The sequence below is a fragment of the Cyprinodon tularosa genome, unplaced genomic scaffold, assembly GCF_016077235.1.
Source record: "Cyprinodon tularosa strain WSP-4 unplaced genomic scaffold, ASM1607723v1 ctg18, whole genome shotgun sequence".
Taxonomy (NCBI): Eukaryota; Metazoa; Chordata; class Actinopteri; order Cyprinodontiformes; family Cyprinodontidae; genus Cyprinodon; species Cyprinodon tularosa.
Window position 1 is genome coordinate 1,060,097 of NW_024038608.1, and position 15,859 is coordinate 1,075,955.

Here is a 15,859-nt window from a genome sequence, read left to right on the forward strand (position 1 = left end):
TATCAATATTTTTTCCCTCGTCTTTAGAAGTTTTTAAGTCTGTAAAAAAGAAGCTTTTGAGGAAGAAGAAGAAGTAGTATTTTTTATTTTTTTTTTTTCGGGTTAAATATCGGTGGGGGGGCCGATGTCCGATATTCAGTTTTAAGGCCGACACAGGCCGATACCAATAGGGAGCCGATTATATCGTGCATCCCTAGCTGAGTTTATATTTGGTTCAGCTCATGCTATCTAAAAACTGGGATTAGCAAGACAACTTAGCTGCATTAAATTAATTGTACAATTGAGCCAGCTAATGCTATCTTTAAAACAGAAGTCTGGATAGCAAAGAAAAAAATGTGCTTGCAATATAATAGCAACACTTTGATTAGTATAACCAGCAATAGCTAAATATAAGAAAATTTATAATTAGGCCAATTCATGATATCTTGGAAACAGGAATCAGGATAACTACAGAAAATAGATAGTTGTAGGTTGATGTGAAACTTCTTATGCATTTGCAAAATAGGAATCAGGAGAGCAAGAAAATGTCACCTTCCTCTAAAATCACCATTATTACTCAAAGTTATAATACTTTAAAACGGTTTAATAAAGGTTATCCATAAAATCAGTGGGTCTAACAAGAGTAATTTTTCAACTAGACTGACCTAAAAAAAAAATAATAATAATAATTTGACAAGAAAATTCTAGCAAAACCTTACATGTAATATTTGTGCAAATCACAAAGAAATGCAAACCAAGGATTTAATTTGTAGGCTCAAATTAGGCATGTTTTTTATTTATATACATAAATTTGTCGATAACCATACCCAAAAAAATATCAACAATGAATTTATACTACAGTGTTAGACACAATTTAATAGCACTATAATATAAACAATGATAATAGAAATATAATACAAATTTTGATGCTTTTAAACACTAATTAAATGCTTATTTTAAACAGAGATCATGTATGTTAGACACAAAACAAAAAAACAAAACGTGGCACATTGATTTAGAGAATTACAATCAATTTAATATTAAATTGAGGTACAACCTATAGATTGATTCAATACAATCTATAGATTCTATAGAATCATCAAGTTTCCTTCGTATTTTTTGTAGCAGAAGTTCTATCAGATCTAAACATTAGTTTATAATATTTTTTACCAGTTTTATCGTCGGAGAAAGAAGCATTTGGTTTGTTGGCAGAGCACACAGGGCAACACTCGCCCATGGGGATCTTGGTTGTCTCACAGTCCCTTAGCTCTTCACACACCAATTCCTCACACACCATAATCCCAGAGTCGCACATGCAGACTCGACATGGCTCTGGGCGCCATATTTGATTGTTGGAGTAAGTTGTGCCATTTTCTGTGCAGGTCTCTTCACAAGACAAAACCAACCAGATGAGTACTGTAGATGATACCCTTTCAGTTTGCACAACACATCATTACAGGGTTTCTGGTACGCCTCAATAGTACAATTAATACATTTGGATTTTATATTGACATACTTTTTTGACTTTGTCCTCAAGAAACAGCCTTTGTGCAATGAGAAATTTCATAGCCTATTTTACCATTTGAGGCTGGCGTAGACATAAGGACAGAACACAAGATATCTTTATATGCTGATGATGTCTTAGGAGACCCTTTCTGCTAGTCTACCTACACTAGTACTACATCACATCTGCAGTTTAAGAGATTTGGGAAATTTCATAGCCTATTTTGGGATTTGAGACATAAGAACAGAACACGGGATATCCTTAAAAGTTGATTTGATCCTGATTTCAGCAGATATTTCTGCCAGTCTAAGTAATTTACAAAATCAGATAGGAGTTATTATTTGTTGTTGTCATAGATGTCTAACTTTGCAATCTAAAAAAACTTTTTTTCATGCATATTTTTGACCTACCAAATTAATGTAATTAATACTGAAATGAGAAAAGAATTAAAAAGAATTTCTGGCCACAACATATAACTTTTTTTTTCTTGTAAATGTATGAAATTATTTTTTACAATTTATCAGTTCATTTAAGAAAATGTATTCCTCCATTGACATTTTTCTTTCATTTCAACTAAAATGTCCCTAATACTCCATACATTTCTGCATGACATTTAAACCAATTAAAACATTTACCATAATCAATAGTTTAACCCTCAGAAATTTTTTATTTGTGGGGTAATGAAGCAACGATTAGGTCTAATATGGTAATTTCTTTATAGTTTATAATGGTAATAATTCCAGAATTATCAGTATTGTTACAAAGATATTAGTTAGAATCAAGTTTGATTATGATAATCTTCTGCTCTTTATTTTCATTTGGTTTTACTATCTTTTGTTAAAAGCATCTTAATTATTATTCTCAGAAAGTCGATATGTTTTTCTGTTGTTGCTTTATATCTAATCCTCACATTCACCACCCTCAAACTGTACTGGCAGCCCCATAATGATGCATTATAATAACTGAAAGGGATCTGAAGTTGCTTATAAATCCCTATGATAAAGGAACAGTGTCATTCAGTTCAATTTACCTGCTCCAGAGTTTGTTGTTTGTGTCAGAGGTGAGGCTGAGCACCTGGGGCAACATTCGCCCTTTGGAAACACCATCATCCGACAGTCTCTGAGCTCCTCACACACCTCGTCCTCACACACTACAAGCCCACTGTCACACACACAGGTTCGACACAACTCTGGCTGCCATATATATTATTGTTGGAGTAGACTGTTCCATTTTCCTCACAGCTGTCTGAGTCAAGCACAGCAGTGGCCAACATATTAACATGTCCTTCTCTGAAAGCCTGAGGCCAGTAAAGAGGATGAAATGATGAAAAATGTAAAACCTGCATTGCAAAATTATCGCCTAAAAATACTTGTTCTGTTGCATAAAATAAATTAAACAATTGAATATATTTATATGGGATAAATGTGCGATTTATGTTAAGAGAAAACAAACACAAGAGTAAAAGGGACTGCAGTTTCCCTGTTTGGCCACTAGGTTGCATCAATTGTCCTAAAGAACCACTGCAAGCATCTGCTGAATAGGGTAATATAAAAGAAATTCACATTTATATCTGTCGTTTCTTCTTCTAAAGAAAAAAAAATACAGAATTTCTTTCTTTAACATTATTAGTCAAATAATAGTAGAAACATCACGTTCATCTATTTATTCATAACCATCAATACTAACGAAGTTCTGTATAATTACACAAACAGTAATTGCCCTGTTTAAGGTTAAAATTCCTCATCAAAGACCCTTTCTTTCACTTTTGGCTTAACACAAGCAGTACTTTTCAACAAAGTACTGCCATAAATCCACCCAGGCCACATTTTTGGATTGCAGGACTAACAGTTCCCTGTCAACAGTGTTGCTCTCAAGCGGTGCATATTTTTCTTTTTTTGCATTTTTCTAAATTAAACTTCCTTAAAACTATATTCCCGACATGTCTAGTACATTCTGTGGTTTTCACAATGTTGTTTGCTCAATTATATACACAACAAACTTCACAGACCTTTTAGACCAGATGGATTGATATTGAAGTTATGTTGCACAAAGGCATTGTACTGAATTATTTACACATTATGTAACTCCTTTTAAAGCAGTTGATTGCCCTTATTTTTTATTAATGTTATGGTAAATAGGTCTGGGGGGAAAAAGAACAAATGCCATTTAACCTTCATGTTGCATTATTGCATGAAATCCCAATAAAATTAAATAAAAGTTACATTTGTAATATGACATTTTTAATAATTTTAAACAGGGGGAGTACCTGTGCAGTAACATGCATTTTTCAAAATAAGGCACTTTTGCTGATTGTAATTAAAATAGAAGGCATAAAAGGAAGACATAAATTGAAACATCGTCTTCTTTGACAGATACCTGCAGAGGCCTTTAATCTAACGCGACTAGACTGTGGTTGAACCCGACAGTATTTGGCTTTAAAATTGTCTATAAATCTGTCTATAGGCAACTCTGCAATTACGCAATCAAAAGCAATCTCTACAACCATTTGACATTTAGCATAAAACATTTGCTTAGTCGTTCACACGGAGATAACCATTAGCCTTCAAACTTTCAGCTATTTATGGCAGGAACACAGTGACGCTTTCACATTTTTATACTTTTCTGAGGCTTCTTATTAGTGATCCTTCTTTAGTCAGTCATGATCTTTGAAGGGAAACATTTCGGTCTACTTGACATTTAACTTAAAAAAAAACCTTAACAGTGGTTAGGAGGTAATGGTGTTGCCCTGTTGGACACGTTTCAGCCCAAATGGGTTTCTTCTGAATTCATTTAACTGCATGAAATTGGAATGGAAGGGTTGTTAGAATTAAGATTGCTTTTCACAACAACTTTCACATTTTTTTATAAAAAATGATATATTTTTTTTTTTTATTAAAGAAATTGGCCAGAAAGTATAACTCTACACATTTCCATGAAATTTGCTCTTAGACTCAGACCATTTAGTTTGGAATTTAAACAATGTCAAATATAACATAATTCGTCACTGTAAAATTATATTGTTTATTCTAAATTTTAAATGCTCAAAACAATATTAAAAGTTCAACTAACCTAAACTTAGGTGTGTTTAACTGAAGACTTTTACTGTTAAGCTTAAACATGACATTGAGAGAAAGATAACGCTGGAATCAGGAAAAAGAAAAGTGAGGAGAGTTCAAAAGAAATACAAAAAAGAATGTGTGAGACAAAGCTTAGACTGTACATTGCCCAAATATGCAAGGAAGAAACCAAAGATGGTTGCAAGCATTGTTATTCCAAGGAGAGCTTGATTAAAAAGAACGTTTCACCTCAAAAAAGAAGTTAATATTGTTATGCTTTTAGCATGAGTTTCTTTTGTATACCAATAGTGTCATCAGCTCTGATAGGCAGGATCTGTCATTTAACATATAAACAAATGCTAATACTTTTAGCACATTTACTATGATCATGACAATTTCCAAACAAACAGTTCATATACAGTGTCCGTAGAAGGTTTAACAGCATTTACCATAAAACACCACATAGGACTGCTTTTAGCATGTGTAACTTGAGCATGTCAACTTCAAACAAATAGCTGGAATATAGTTGCTATAACGTTATGCCAACATTTGCCATTAAACATTAAATTGTTTACATTTATCATGATAACTACTAGCATTTTAATTTCCAACCAAACAGCATGAATATGGTGTGGATATAAAGTGTTACAAGCGCTAGAGCTTTATTTTTGGGATGCTAATTAGCATTCACATTTCCAGTCAAACTGCTGGAATTCTTCGTTTGTCGCACTTTTTGTTTCCGTTTTTAAATATTTTTACAGGATGTAGTCTACTTCAATAGGAAGTGGAAAGAAAATGTAATAATTAGTTGGTATCACACTTTAGTAGCATTCTGCGTAGTAAATGCTAAAGGCTAAAGGTTAGCTCAGAGCAGACATGCTAAGATGGCTGAAGCAGATTAAAACTTTTCTATATATATATATATATATATATATATATATATATATATATATATATATATATATATATATATATATATATATATATATATATATGTGTGTGTGTGTGTTAAAATTGCAAAAGGTTAGTTGCAAAACAAAATATTCATCTCTTAATGTCCAAATTTTATATTTTGGAATTACAGTTAACTTTGATTCCAAAATTAACTTCTTTAAAGCAGATTTGGTGAAATTCAGCAATTGTTTTAGCATATCCTGTTCAAATCTAACTACAAAGTGATGTTTTTCTAGACTAAAAAAAATAACACAACCCACTAAAATAAACAAGGGAAACAATAGGTAAAGGTGATTTCTTAGCAATTAAAATAAGAAAACTGTGCATCTATTTTTTAACAAACACCTGGTAAATAATGTAGACTAAAATATAGAAAGCTTAGTCTTTTTTGATGAAAAAAAAAACTTTTGTCTTTTTGGATTCCTTTCGATAAATATTTAGTAATTCTTTGCATTTTATTTCCTTTTATTCATGTTTTATTCTGTAATAATTCACCGAATATGATAAAACACTAAAAACAGACAGGATTAAGAAAGCTTTCTTCATAAAGTTACAGAGCATGCAGGATTTGTTAAGGTTGTACACTTGTGAAAATGATAAATACAAATGAATATATATTTATCTAATGTATTGCAAGGTCTTGAAAACATCCCACATGAAAATGCAGATAGCAAAAGTAAAATCTTGCCACCTGCTAATCCTGTGGTATTTACGAGTCCATTTGAATCCGTTCATTTTTGTGACGTCGCCAAGCTGTAATTATGTGGTGGAGCCGCTCCCTGAGAAAGACGATGGTTTTGAGCAGCTGTAGTTATTTCAGGGAAAACCACAGAGACTGTATTATACGTTAGGTTTGGGTAGAACTTGTGGTTTGACTGTATTTGGGGAGAGCAATGAGATGCCACACCCGGAGAAACCTCCTGCTTTGAAACTTGTTTAAGATCAACTGGTTTTTGGAGAAAGTATTTTCACAGTAGTTTTTCTTTTTTATAGCACTTATTAAGATCCAAAGAAAAAAATTGACTCTTTATCTCCAAGATTTCTGATTTTTTTAATGTGATTTCAAAAACGTTCTGTGTCAGTAGGCCTTGTTCTATTTGCACATAATTATAGCTTAAATTGAAAGCGTAGCTGATTACCCCTTTTTAGGATTTATCAGGGTTTTTACTTTCTTCCCCTAGTGCTCAAACTAGGGTTAACGACACTGGGGAAAGCACGCAAATGACTTAAGGTAGTAATTTGATATTTAAAGATTAAATCAAGTCAGGTTATTTTACTCTCCTTTGTAACAATGAGGCATTTTTAAAGCCTTTACTATGAGTACATTTCTCTATGGCTTTTGACATTGTGTCTTCTTAAATATAAAATAGGTAATATCTAAAAATAATTTATTTTAATTGAACTTAATTGAGCTCACATTGGAGAAATTTACCTCTGCATTTAACCCATCCCCTTGGGGGGCAGTGGGCTGCCATCATGGGGCCCAGTGTGTGGTTAAGGGTCTTGCTCAGGGACCCAGAGTGGCAGTCTGTGGGAGTGGAGCTCAAACTCAGAGCCTCAGGATTCCAAGCTCTAAGCCCTACCCACCAGGCCTCCACTCCTACATATCAATAACTTACTGATAACTCCTTGATTTCCAGACATTGACTTGGCCACCTCAAAAGGCTTATTTTTTCCTCTTTTTTTAGCCATTCAGACGTAAACTTGCTCCTCCCCTTTCAACTATGTCTGGTTGAATAACCCATTAACCCTTTTGAGTTTAAATCATAAACCAATGCCAGTTCTTTCTCCATCTGTATTTTCTTTCTATTTTATTTTAGTAGAGAAAAAGATTTATGGTTCCATTTGTCCCAGCAAGTTGTTGTGGACCCCATGAAGTAAAACTATCAAGACCAAAAACCATTTTTAATATGTGAAAGAACTTTTTCACAAAGATCTTTAGGATCATTGGATGTTTTAAACAATAAGGCAATTTGTTATTTTTTTTGGCATTGGACCCTACCATGGATGACATACCTTATTAGCCTCTTTCTTACCTTTTGAATTATAAAAAATGACCTTAGTAAAGGAAAATTGAGACCAACAATGCTTTAGATGTTGATGTGGGTATTATGTGGCCTCCTGAATTGATTCATGACTCTTAGCAACTATGTCACCTAATCACATGGCCGTGTCATGATTGATGTTGGAAATGGGGTATGGCCATGACCACTTCTTTAAGTCAAGCTAAACTGTCTGTGAAAATAACAGGTGCTGACAGAGTGGGTATTTACAAAAGTTGGAAATATCTAACCTAGAAAACAACCCATACTTTCTCCCTCTGGACCTGTTCGTTGATTTGATCAGATCACCATCTGTAATGTCATAAATGACGTTTCCCCTTACACCAGAGACGACTTGAATGCTACAAAAGTCTAGATGCCAACAGTTTTTTTTTTGAAGGTTCACCAGGACATGGTCCTACTCACACAAAAAGGAGACAAGATCTCTGATAATGGCCAAGGCAAGACTCACTTCTTAGAGCTGTTGTAATTTTTGTCACGTTGCCCTACATTGAATCCACATCATTACTACAAATATCTAGTAATTGTGCCTAAAAGAATCTTTGCTTGTAGTAATGATATTGATTGATTGAGCGTCTTGCTGCAATCAGATATATCCATTTAATCAGAAAGGCATAACGTCTGAAGCTATTTGTATTGAGAGTAGTAATACTTTTGACTGCAACCATTTTTAGTGAAGCAACAGCATAAAGAAACATTAGTGGTCTGTTTTTTGACAAGTCTATCAAAAATTAATCGATCATGGGTTGCTTTGAGATTCGGTACAGCATGTCGTCACATGGAAAACATTTTTATACATTCTTGGAGAAATTGGGTGCAATGGATAATCCTAGGAAGGTTATGGGGAGTATTGTTTCTTGAATCTAGATCTCCGGAGCCCCTAAAACCTTATAAATGACTTCATAATCCTGATTTTAACCTGCTCTGATGTGAACTGGCTGAGCTTTGAAGTTAAGCTAGCTATAGGGACTAGAACAAAGAAGAAAATCTAACAACACATTTTTTCATTGATTTTTTACGGCACCAGTGGCTCGTTTTTCTGATGGTACAGGGGGTATGAGAGAGGGGGAGAAACATGCGGCAAAGGACCACAGGCCAGATTCGAACCCGGGTCAGCCGCGTCGAGGACTAATGCCTCCGTGCATGGGTTGTTGGCGCTAACCACTGCAACACCTGCGCATTTTGCTTGTTATCTTCTTTCTTAAAAAAACAGACAAGCTGAAACATGTCACTAAACTCTTTTTTTTTTTCAAAACCAGAATTAGCCGCATAATCTAAGAAAAAATAATGTTACCGAGAACAGTAGAGCTGTAAGGTGGATGACAACTGTTAGAGTCTCTAATGTTAGCTAATTAGGTTTTGTAATAAAAAATTCAGAAACGTTAAACTCAAACATTCACATTAACTGTTGGCCAGAAAGTATAAGCAATATCATGCAAATATTATGGCTTAATAATCTAATTTTAAGTGTTTATTTTATTTATAGTTGGTAAATGTGAAAATTTTAACCATCACATTTCTGTTAATTGAAAATTATTTTTTTCACATTTTTTGCTTTCTTTCTAACGATGAGTGGCAAATGTTAAATAAAAATGTAAATATACTTCAACATCCAATATTTGTATCTAAGTCTTATATTTATATAATCTTGAATTTCTATCTAAACACTAAAATAATGTTAAATCTAAATACATTTCCCAAATCTTATGTATTAATCTAAAATCTAAATATATATATCTAAATATATATATATATATATATATATATATATATATATATATATATATATATATATTTAAATAGATACCTAGTTGATGTTTAAAATAAACATAAAATTTTTATAAAATATTTCTGCAAAGCAGGCATCCCCAAAGTTGGTCCTCCAGGGCCGCTGTCCTTCAGGTTTATGAGGTTTCCTTGCTCCAGCGCAGCTGATTTTAATTACAAGCTGATTAACAGGCCATTTCCTTAACAGCAATCATCATAATCAGCTTTGCTAAAACAGGGAAACCTCTAAAACCTTTCAAGACAGCGGCCCTCGAGTACCGACTTTGGGGATGCCTGCTGTAAAGGATCTTTGAAAATATACTGTGAAACGTAAAAATTCTAAATGCCCTACACAAAGCAGTAAAAGTTTACCATGCAGTACCTTTTATGTTATTAGTCCATTAGCATTATAATGCTGCTACTACTACGCATCATTCTAACTTACAAAACATCTGGTGCACACATCCAGAAATGTTTTCTTTTTTCTTTTTTTACTTTTTCCTCACAGCTTGAACGCTTCACTGGAGGGAAAGTGGGATAAAAGAAGTAGAAGCATATTTCATATCCAGCATCTTCTCACACTGGGTGTGTCTTGTCTGCATCTGGCCCCCAGTCTGACCAAAATTAGTGGCCTGCTTTTGTCCATCCCATCCACGATGCCACATCATTATAACTTTGGCCTCTCCAACCCCTTCATTCAGCCTCGACTCTGAACGGAAATAGAGCAGCCAGCCCTGCTCCACTTTAGAGTTAACTGCCGATTTAAAAGGGAATTTTTTGTTTTTAGACCCCGCAGCACAATTTGGGTGGAAACGTGTTTAAAAATAACAGCTGCTGCTTTCCCCTCAAGCATCATTTATATAATAGACAGATTATCACATAGTGGCTCATTAATAATTTCACCTTATCTAAGCTAAAATCTCCCACTTGTGGCACCTTTTATGTGCTTAGTTGCAAAACTCTATTTCAGAACTCTTCTGACTAAGATAAATGCGTTTTCTCAAGAGGAAGCGGACTAATGTTTGGGGATAAAAGCACATCCTGTTGCACAAAAATATCTACATGTTAAATAAACATTTAAAGATAATCATAAAACTTTTTATATATTGTATTCATATTACAATAAAAACACAAAAGAAGTCAATCTTTCTATTTCTGGAACATATATGTGTGATCAGCTGCCACTCACCCGTCTTCGTATTTTCTTGGCAGGTCACAGCAATCACCTGAGCCAAGGTGATGGCCAAGCATATAGTAATCCTAAAACAAACAGAGGTGCCCATGTCTGCACAACAGACATGCAGCGTCCTCAAGAAACAGTTGCTGCAAAGCAGACGAGGAAGTCCAGGAAAGCCCAACCCTGAGCTACAACATCCAGGCTAGAGTCCAAAAGTCCCTGAGTGCAACAGGCTCCTGGATGAGCGATTAGAGCAAAATGAAACAAGCTCCTGCTTCAGCCCCTAACCCCCCCGCCAGTCACCAAGACCTCCCTGCCACTCTCTCCCAACCTTCAACCCTCCCACTCGTCTGCTCTCTCATCATTTCTGCTTTTAGTTCAAGGGCAACCTCCTCTTCAGACTCATGCCTTGAAAGGTGGCTCTAATTAAAGGCTGCGTAAAATCTGTTCTGATTGAGAGAAGAAGAGATGACGGGTGCCTCTAGGAAATAAATGACCTCAAAGTCGGTTGGAGGACTTTTGAAGGACATTGTTGCTTTTAAATGTGAAACCCATCAGTAAGATGTGGATATTAATCGTACATTATTCAACAAAACCCTATACTCTTTTAGTTGATTTAGTTTTGCTGCATAAAAAGAAGTTTTGTTTGCATTTTTTTTGTCAAACATTGACAGGCATTTGGAGGACAAACACTCATATGCATATTACAGTTAATCACAATAATAGTTTATGCATTTTTCATCCAATAAAGTTCCTCTGAAAAATCCAGGTTTTTCCCAAGTTTTCACCTTTTTGTACCAAGATTCCTTTTCTTTTCGAAGCCTTAAAAAATCCACAATATCCCTATAGTGACTTTTACATTCCACTTTTCTATTGCCATTAATATGTGAATGATATAGACCAAAAGCTTGCTTCAAATACTTTGGTATGACTATGCTTTTCTGGGTACTCTTCCCATTCTCCTTCATTTCTTTCAGTTCCTGTTTAGAGTAGATTAAAAAAGGGCAGAATTCCTCCTGGTACCACTATGTTCTTCCTGTTGTCCTTGTAATCTTAATTCTTGTTTGGAGAAATCTCATTCTGCGCACCTTCCAGTTTCCCTTTCCGTTTTAGCAATTTCATTCTTTCTTGCTGGTTTCAAAATATATTTAAAGTACTTGGACAAAGCCAAATATATCTCTGGGTACTGCAATTTCCAACCTGTCTAATAATTGGAGTACCTTAAAAAATAGAAACTTCATCCAGATACTGGGATCTACTCTCCACCTTCTTCCCAGTTTTTGAGAGCGAAAGTCCAGAATTTCTCCTTACACTTTTACCTACCAACTTATTTAACTTATTGTCTACAGTACACAGAGACCCCACACCTCTTCCAGGGCCTGCATATTTTCCAAACCCAGTTGATAAACGCAATGAAACAGTTTTCCAGAGGTATCAAGTAACAAAGTACAAATACTTTGTTACTGTACCTAAGTACACTTTTTAGGTATCTATATTTTACTCCATTACTTATTTTTCTTACTACTTCTGACTTCTACTAATTACCTTATAAAACAAGTATCTGTACTTTCTATTCCTTACATTTTTAATACCAACGTTACTTGTTACTTTTGGCTTCGGTTTAATGTTTATAAATATTTATTTCTCGTCATATGCGTCCAATACAGATCATTGACGCCATGCACATCTAGTGAAAACTAGTGTAACTGGATGAGTCCTATATCACAAACCTTCATTGGTTAGCTAAAGGAAATCATCAGAAGCAAGCAGGCATTCTTCAAACTGTAAACGTGAATTATCTATGCCATGCTACAATGTTGGATTCAGAAAAGGATGTTGAAATGTCTGAAAGGTCCCGACACAGGCGAGAGCGTATCAGTAGATGTAGATGGAGACCAACTTGGCCCTATCTCAAAGAAATTTTCGAAATAGACAAAAAATTGAGCTTTCAATTAATATAGTGGTTACTTTATACTTTAAGTAGTTTTTGGAGCACATACTTTTTCACTTCTACTTGAGTAAAGAGGTCAAGTTGATACTTCAACTTTTACCAAAGGTTTTTTAACAGCAGTATTTATACTTCTACTTAAGTTACAAATGCATGTGCTTTTGACACCACTGCAGTTTTCAGATTATTCACAAATGTAATTTTAATTTAACTAGCTAAAAAAATATAAAATAACAGAAGCCAACTTGTGCCTCTTTAATCCCACGTAAATAGTTTTTTTTTAAAGAAGCTGTGTTTCAACTCAGCAATGACCTTTTCAAGGTGGTCAATGACATCATATAAATGCAGACAGCAGGTATTAATGGACCTTCAACACTGTGGATCAAGACATATTACTGGAACAACAACAAAACTAGGTTGGTCTATCTGCTGCTAAAAGATAAGTTACGATATCTATGCAGACAACCAACAGTTCTACATTATCTAGTGAACAGGTGGCAATTAACCTACTCAAGCAAAAATCATTGCATAGATGTGCCTAATTATATATATATACAACAAACAAAGGGGTTATTTTTGTACCAATCAAGTGTCAGCTAATACAGCACGAAACCACAGATCAGGCCCAAAATTTGGGTGTAGTGATTGACTCAGACCTAAACCTTCATAGGCCTAAAAAAAAATAAAAATTACAAAGTCAGCCTTTTATCATCTGAGGAACATCTCCAGGAGACTAACGTCTCAACAGAATCTCAAAGACTAATTTATGCATTTATCTTTAGTAGAATTTATTACTGCAACCATATCTTGACAGTTTTGCCTAAAATGACGACGCTGTAGCCGAAGCTGTAGTTGATGCAGAATGCTACTACCCACGTCCTCACTAAAACCAAGAAAGTGGAGCCGATCACCGCTTAAAAAAAGTCCTTCCACTGGCTCCCCGTACGTCAGATAATAGATTTTTAGAGATGAATTTCCGCGATTTATCTTGGTCAACACCAAAATAAATTAAAGATCTGGTGATGTTGTTTCAACCTCTACATTGGTCCTCCTACACATCCCTAGAATAGAACAAGGCAAGTTTATTTATACAGCACATTTCAGTAGCAAGACCGTTAAAAGAGCTGTACATGTAAAAAGGGAAAGAGACTAGGATAGAAACTTAACTTTGAGAAGCAGCTATCGCTTAAGGGCAAAATCAATTTGTTTAGCATCATCTCTGTTTTTTATCTGAAGAAATTACTTTCAGTCTAACTTTTTTCCCCTTTATAATGCCAGTGCAAAGCCTTTTGAATTATGTTGTTGCAGAATTGGGTCGTACAAACAAATCTGCTGATTGTTATATGTTTATGAACTTGTAAAGATTCATCTTACTGACCTACATCTGTAGACTAGAGCTTAAGTGGTTTACAGTGTGTTTGCAGCATCCATTAATGTGTTTTCCAGGTCAAAGCTGCGCCAGGAAGGTACATCAACCAGGCCGTCTGTGACATCCCAGAGGTAGACAACAAAGCAAACAACATGAATTTTCCCACCACCGTTCCTTCAACAACGATGTTTTGTCCCTTTCTGACGAAGCCTACCTTTAGTTTGGCTGGGAAAATTGTTTTAAATGTAGCATGTGTCTTAATAGCGGAGGTAAACATCGCTTGTTTCCTTTGCAGGACAATTCAGGAAGTCTTGGAAGTGCTTAGAGAACAGGCTGATTTCTCATTACGGAAACAGGAGAGCCAACATGGGATGGGGATGTGAAGACAGGACAAAAACCTGAGACAAAAGCTCAACTTTGCCCAGTCTTGAGATTTCAGATCTGTAATAAACACACTGTAAACTTTTAAATCGGAGGTCATGAGGGCAAACTATGGTCTTCCACTCTACATCTTCTAGAAATTGCAGTTATTGGACATAACTTCATCAGCATATGATTTAATAACTTCTAACGTAAATATTTCTCATGTTATAAAAGCTTAAACTTACCTTCTACATTATCTAAAATATTACCGGGATGTTACAACAGTCTATTTTATAATACAATTTTTCTTATGTTATTACAAGATTTTGACCCAAAAGAGAAAATTAGTATATGTAGATATCTACTTTAGATCTCAGCTGCTGTGGTTAGATGTCTTGAAGACTTCAAACACACAGCAGGTTATTTCTGGACATTGGAACTACATGGCAGCGCTACCACAAAGCAAAGACTACCACTAACTGAGAGTTTAAAAAAACAGTTGGACTTAATCCAGACTAAAACATAGACACTACCAATGACATGAGGGCAGAACAGTATTTTAAGTGAAGGTTTGCATGATTCATACATGGCGTATACAGAAAAGAAGTTGGAAATTTGATAGAAAGACCCTACTTGTTTGAATATAAAAATAGAAAAAAATAGTGTCTCTCCATTCCCTAATTCTTTCTTTTGTATTTTCTTCGTTGAAACTTTCCTCTCTCATTTCTTTGTTTCCTTACTTTTAACATATCTTATAAACTTCCTGATTAATGTCTTCTTTGTTTAATTTCCTTATTTTGTGCCTTTCTTTCTTAATTTTTTTTCTTATGCTCTATAATTTGCTACTTTATCAGTTTTTCTTTATTTCTCCATATTATTTTCCTTCCTATCTTCCTTGTCTCCTTTTTCCTTCCTCTCAAGTCTCCTCTCCTCCATTCTTCTTGTGTATTTTATTCTGTATATCCTATCATTCTTCCATCTTTCCATTAATCTTTCTCTCTTTTCCTCTTCTGTACCTTCTTATATCCTTTTTTAGACTGAGACTTCAACAACTTTTATTGTCATTTTGTATACACAGAGTGTATACAAAAAGAAATTTCATTTGTCCAGCTTTCATTAAATGCAGCACTGATCAAATATAAACACTGTGTTGTTAGTTTGATGCAGAGTCTTTAAAACGATTAAGAGTTTTCTCAAAAGTTCAGCAGTCTGATGGCAGTGGCGAAGAAACTGTTCTGGAATCTGCTGGACCTGCATCGAATGCTTCAAAGTCTCTTCCCAGAGGACAGCAGGGAGAACAGTCCATGTTCGGGGTTCGAGGGGTCCTTGATGATGTCATGGGCTTTGGACACGCATCGCTGGGAAGAAATGTATTTCTTACTTTCTTCCAGTCTGAGGAGCTGCAGCCTCCACACCACACAGTGAGACAGCTGGTAAGAACGCTCTCTGCACTGCTTCTGTAGAAGGTCGTGACCCAGAAGTCCTTTTGATAAGTGAGGTGGTGTTTACAGTCCAGGTGAGGGTTTCTGGGATGTGCACCCCCAGATTTGGAGCTGCTGACCACCTCTACAGCTCAGCTGTTGATGAGCAGTGGAGCGTGGCGGTTCTTTCTGAAGTCCAAGATGATCTCCTTCATCTTCTCCACGTTCAGGATCAGGCTGTTATCTTTGCACCAGCCC

General features: G+C 35.1%; 1 protein-coding gene across 2 annotated transcripts in view; it reads right to left on the minus strand.

Moving 5' to 3' along the window:
* The window catches only part of LOC119781579 (collagen alpha-2(V) chain-like), a 37,108-nt gene extending 26,320 nt beyond the window's left edge, over window positions 1-10,788 (minus strand). The window contains exon 1 of one of the 2 annotated variants that reach the window (XM_038282107.1): window positions 10,513-10,788. In XM_038282107.1, the coding sequence (XP_038138035.1) occupies window positions 10,513-10,606 (94 nt within the window). In that variant the 5' untranslated portion in view covers window positions 10,607-10,788. The remainder of the gene's footprint in view (window positions 1-10,512) is intronic. The other variant, XM_038282108.1, reaches the window with a different exon arrangement.
* Between the last annotated feature and the right edge of the window lie 5,071 nt (window positions 10,789-15,859).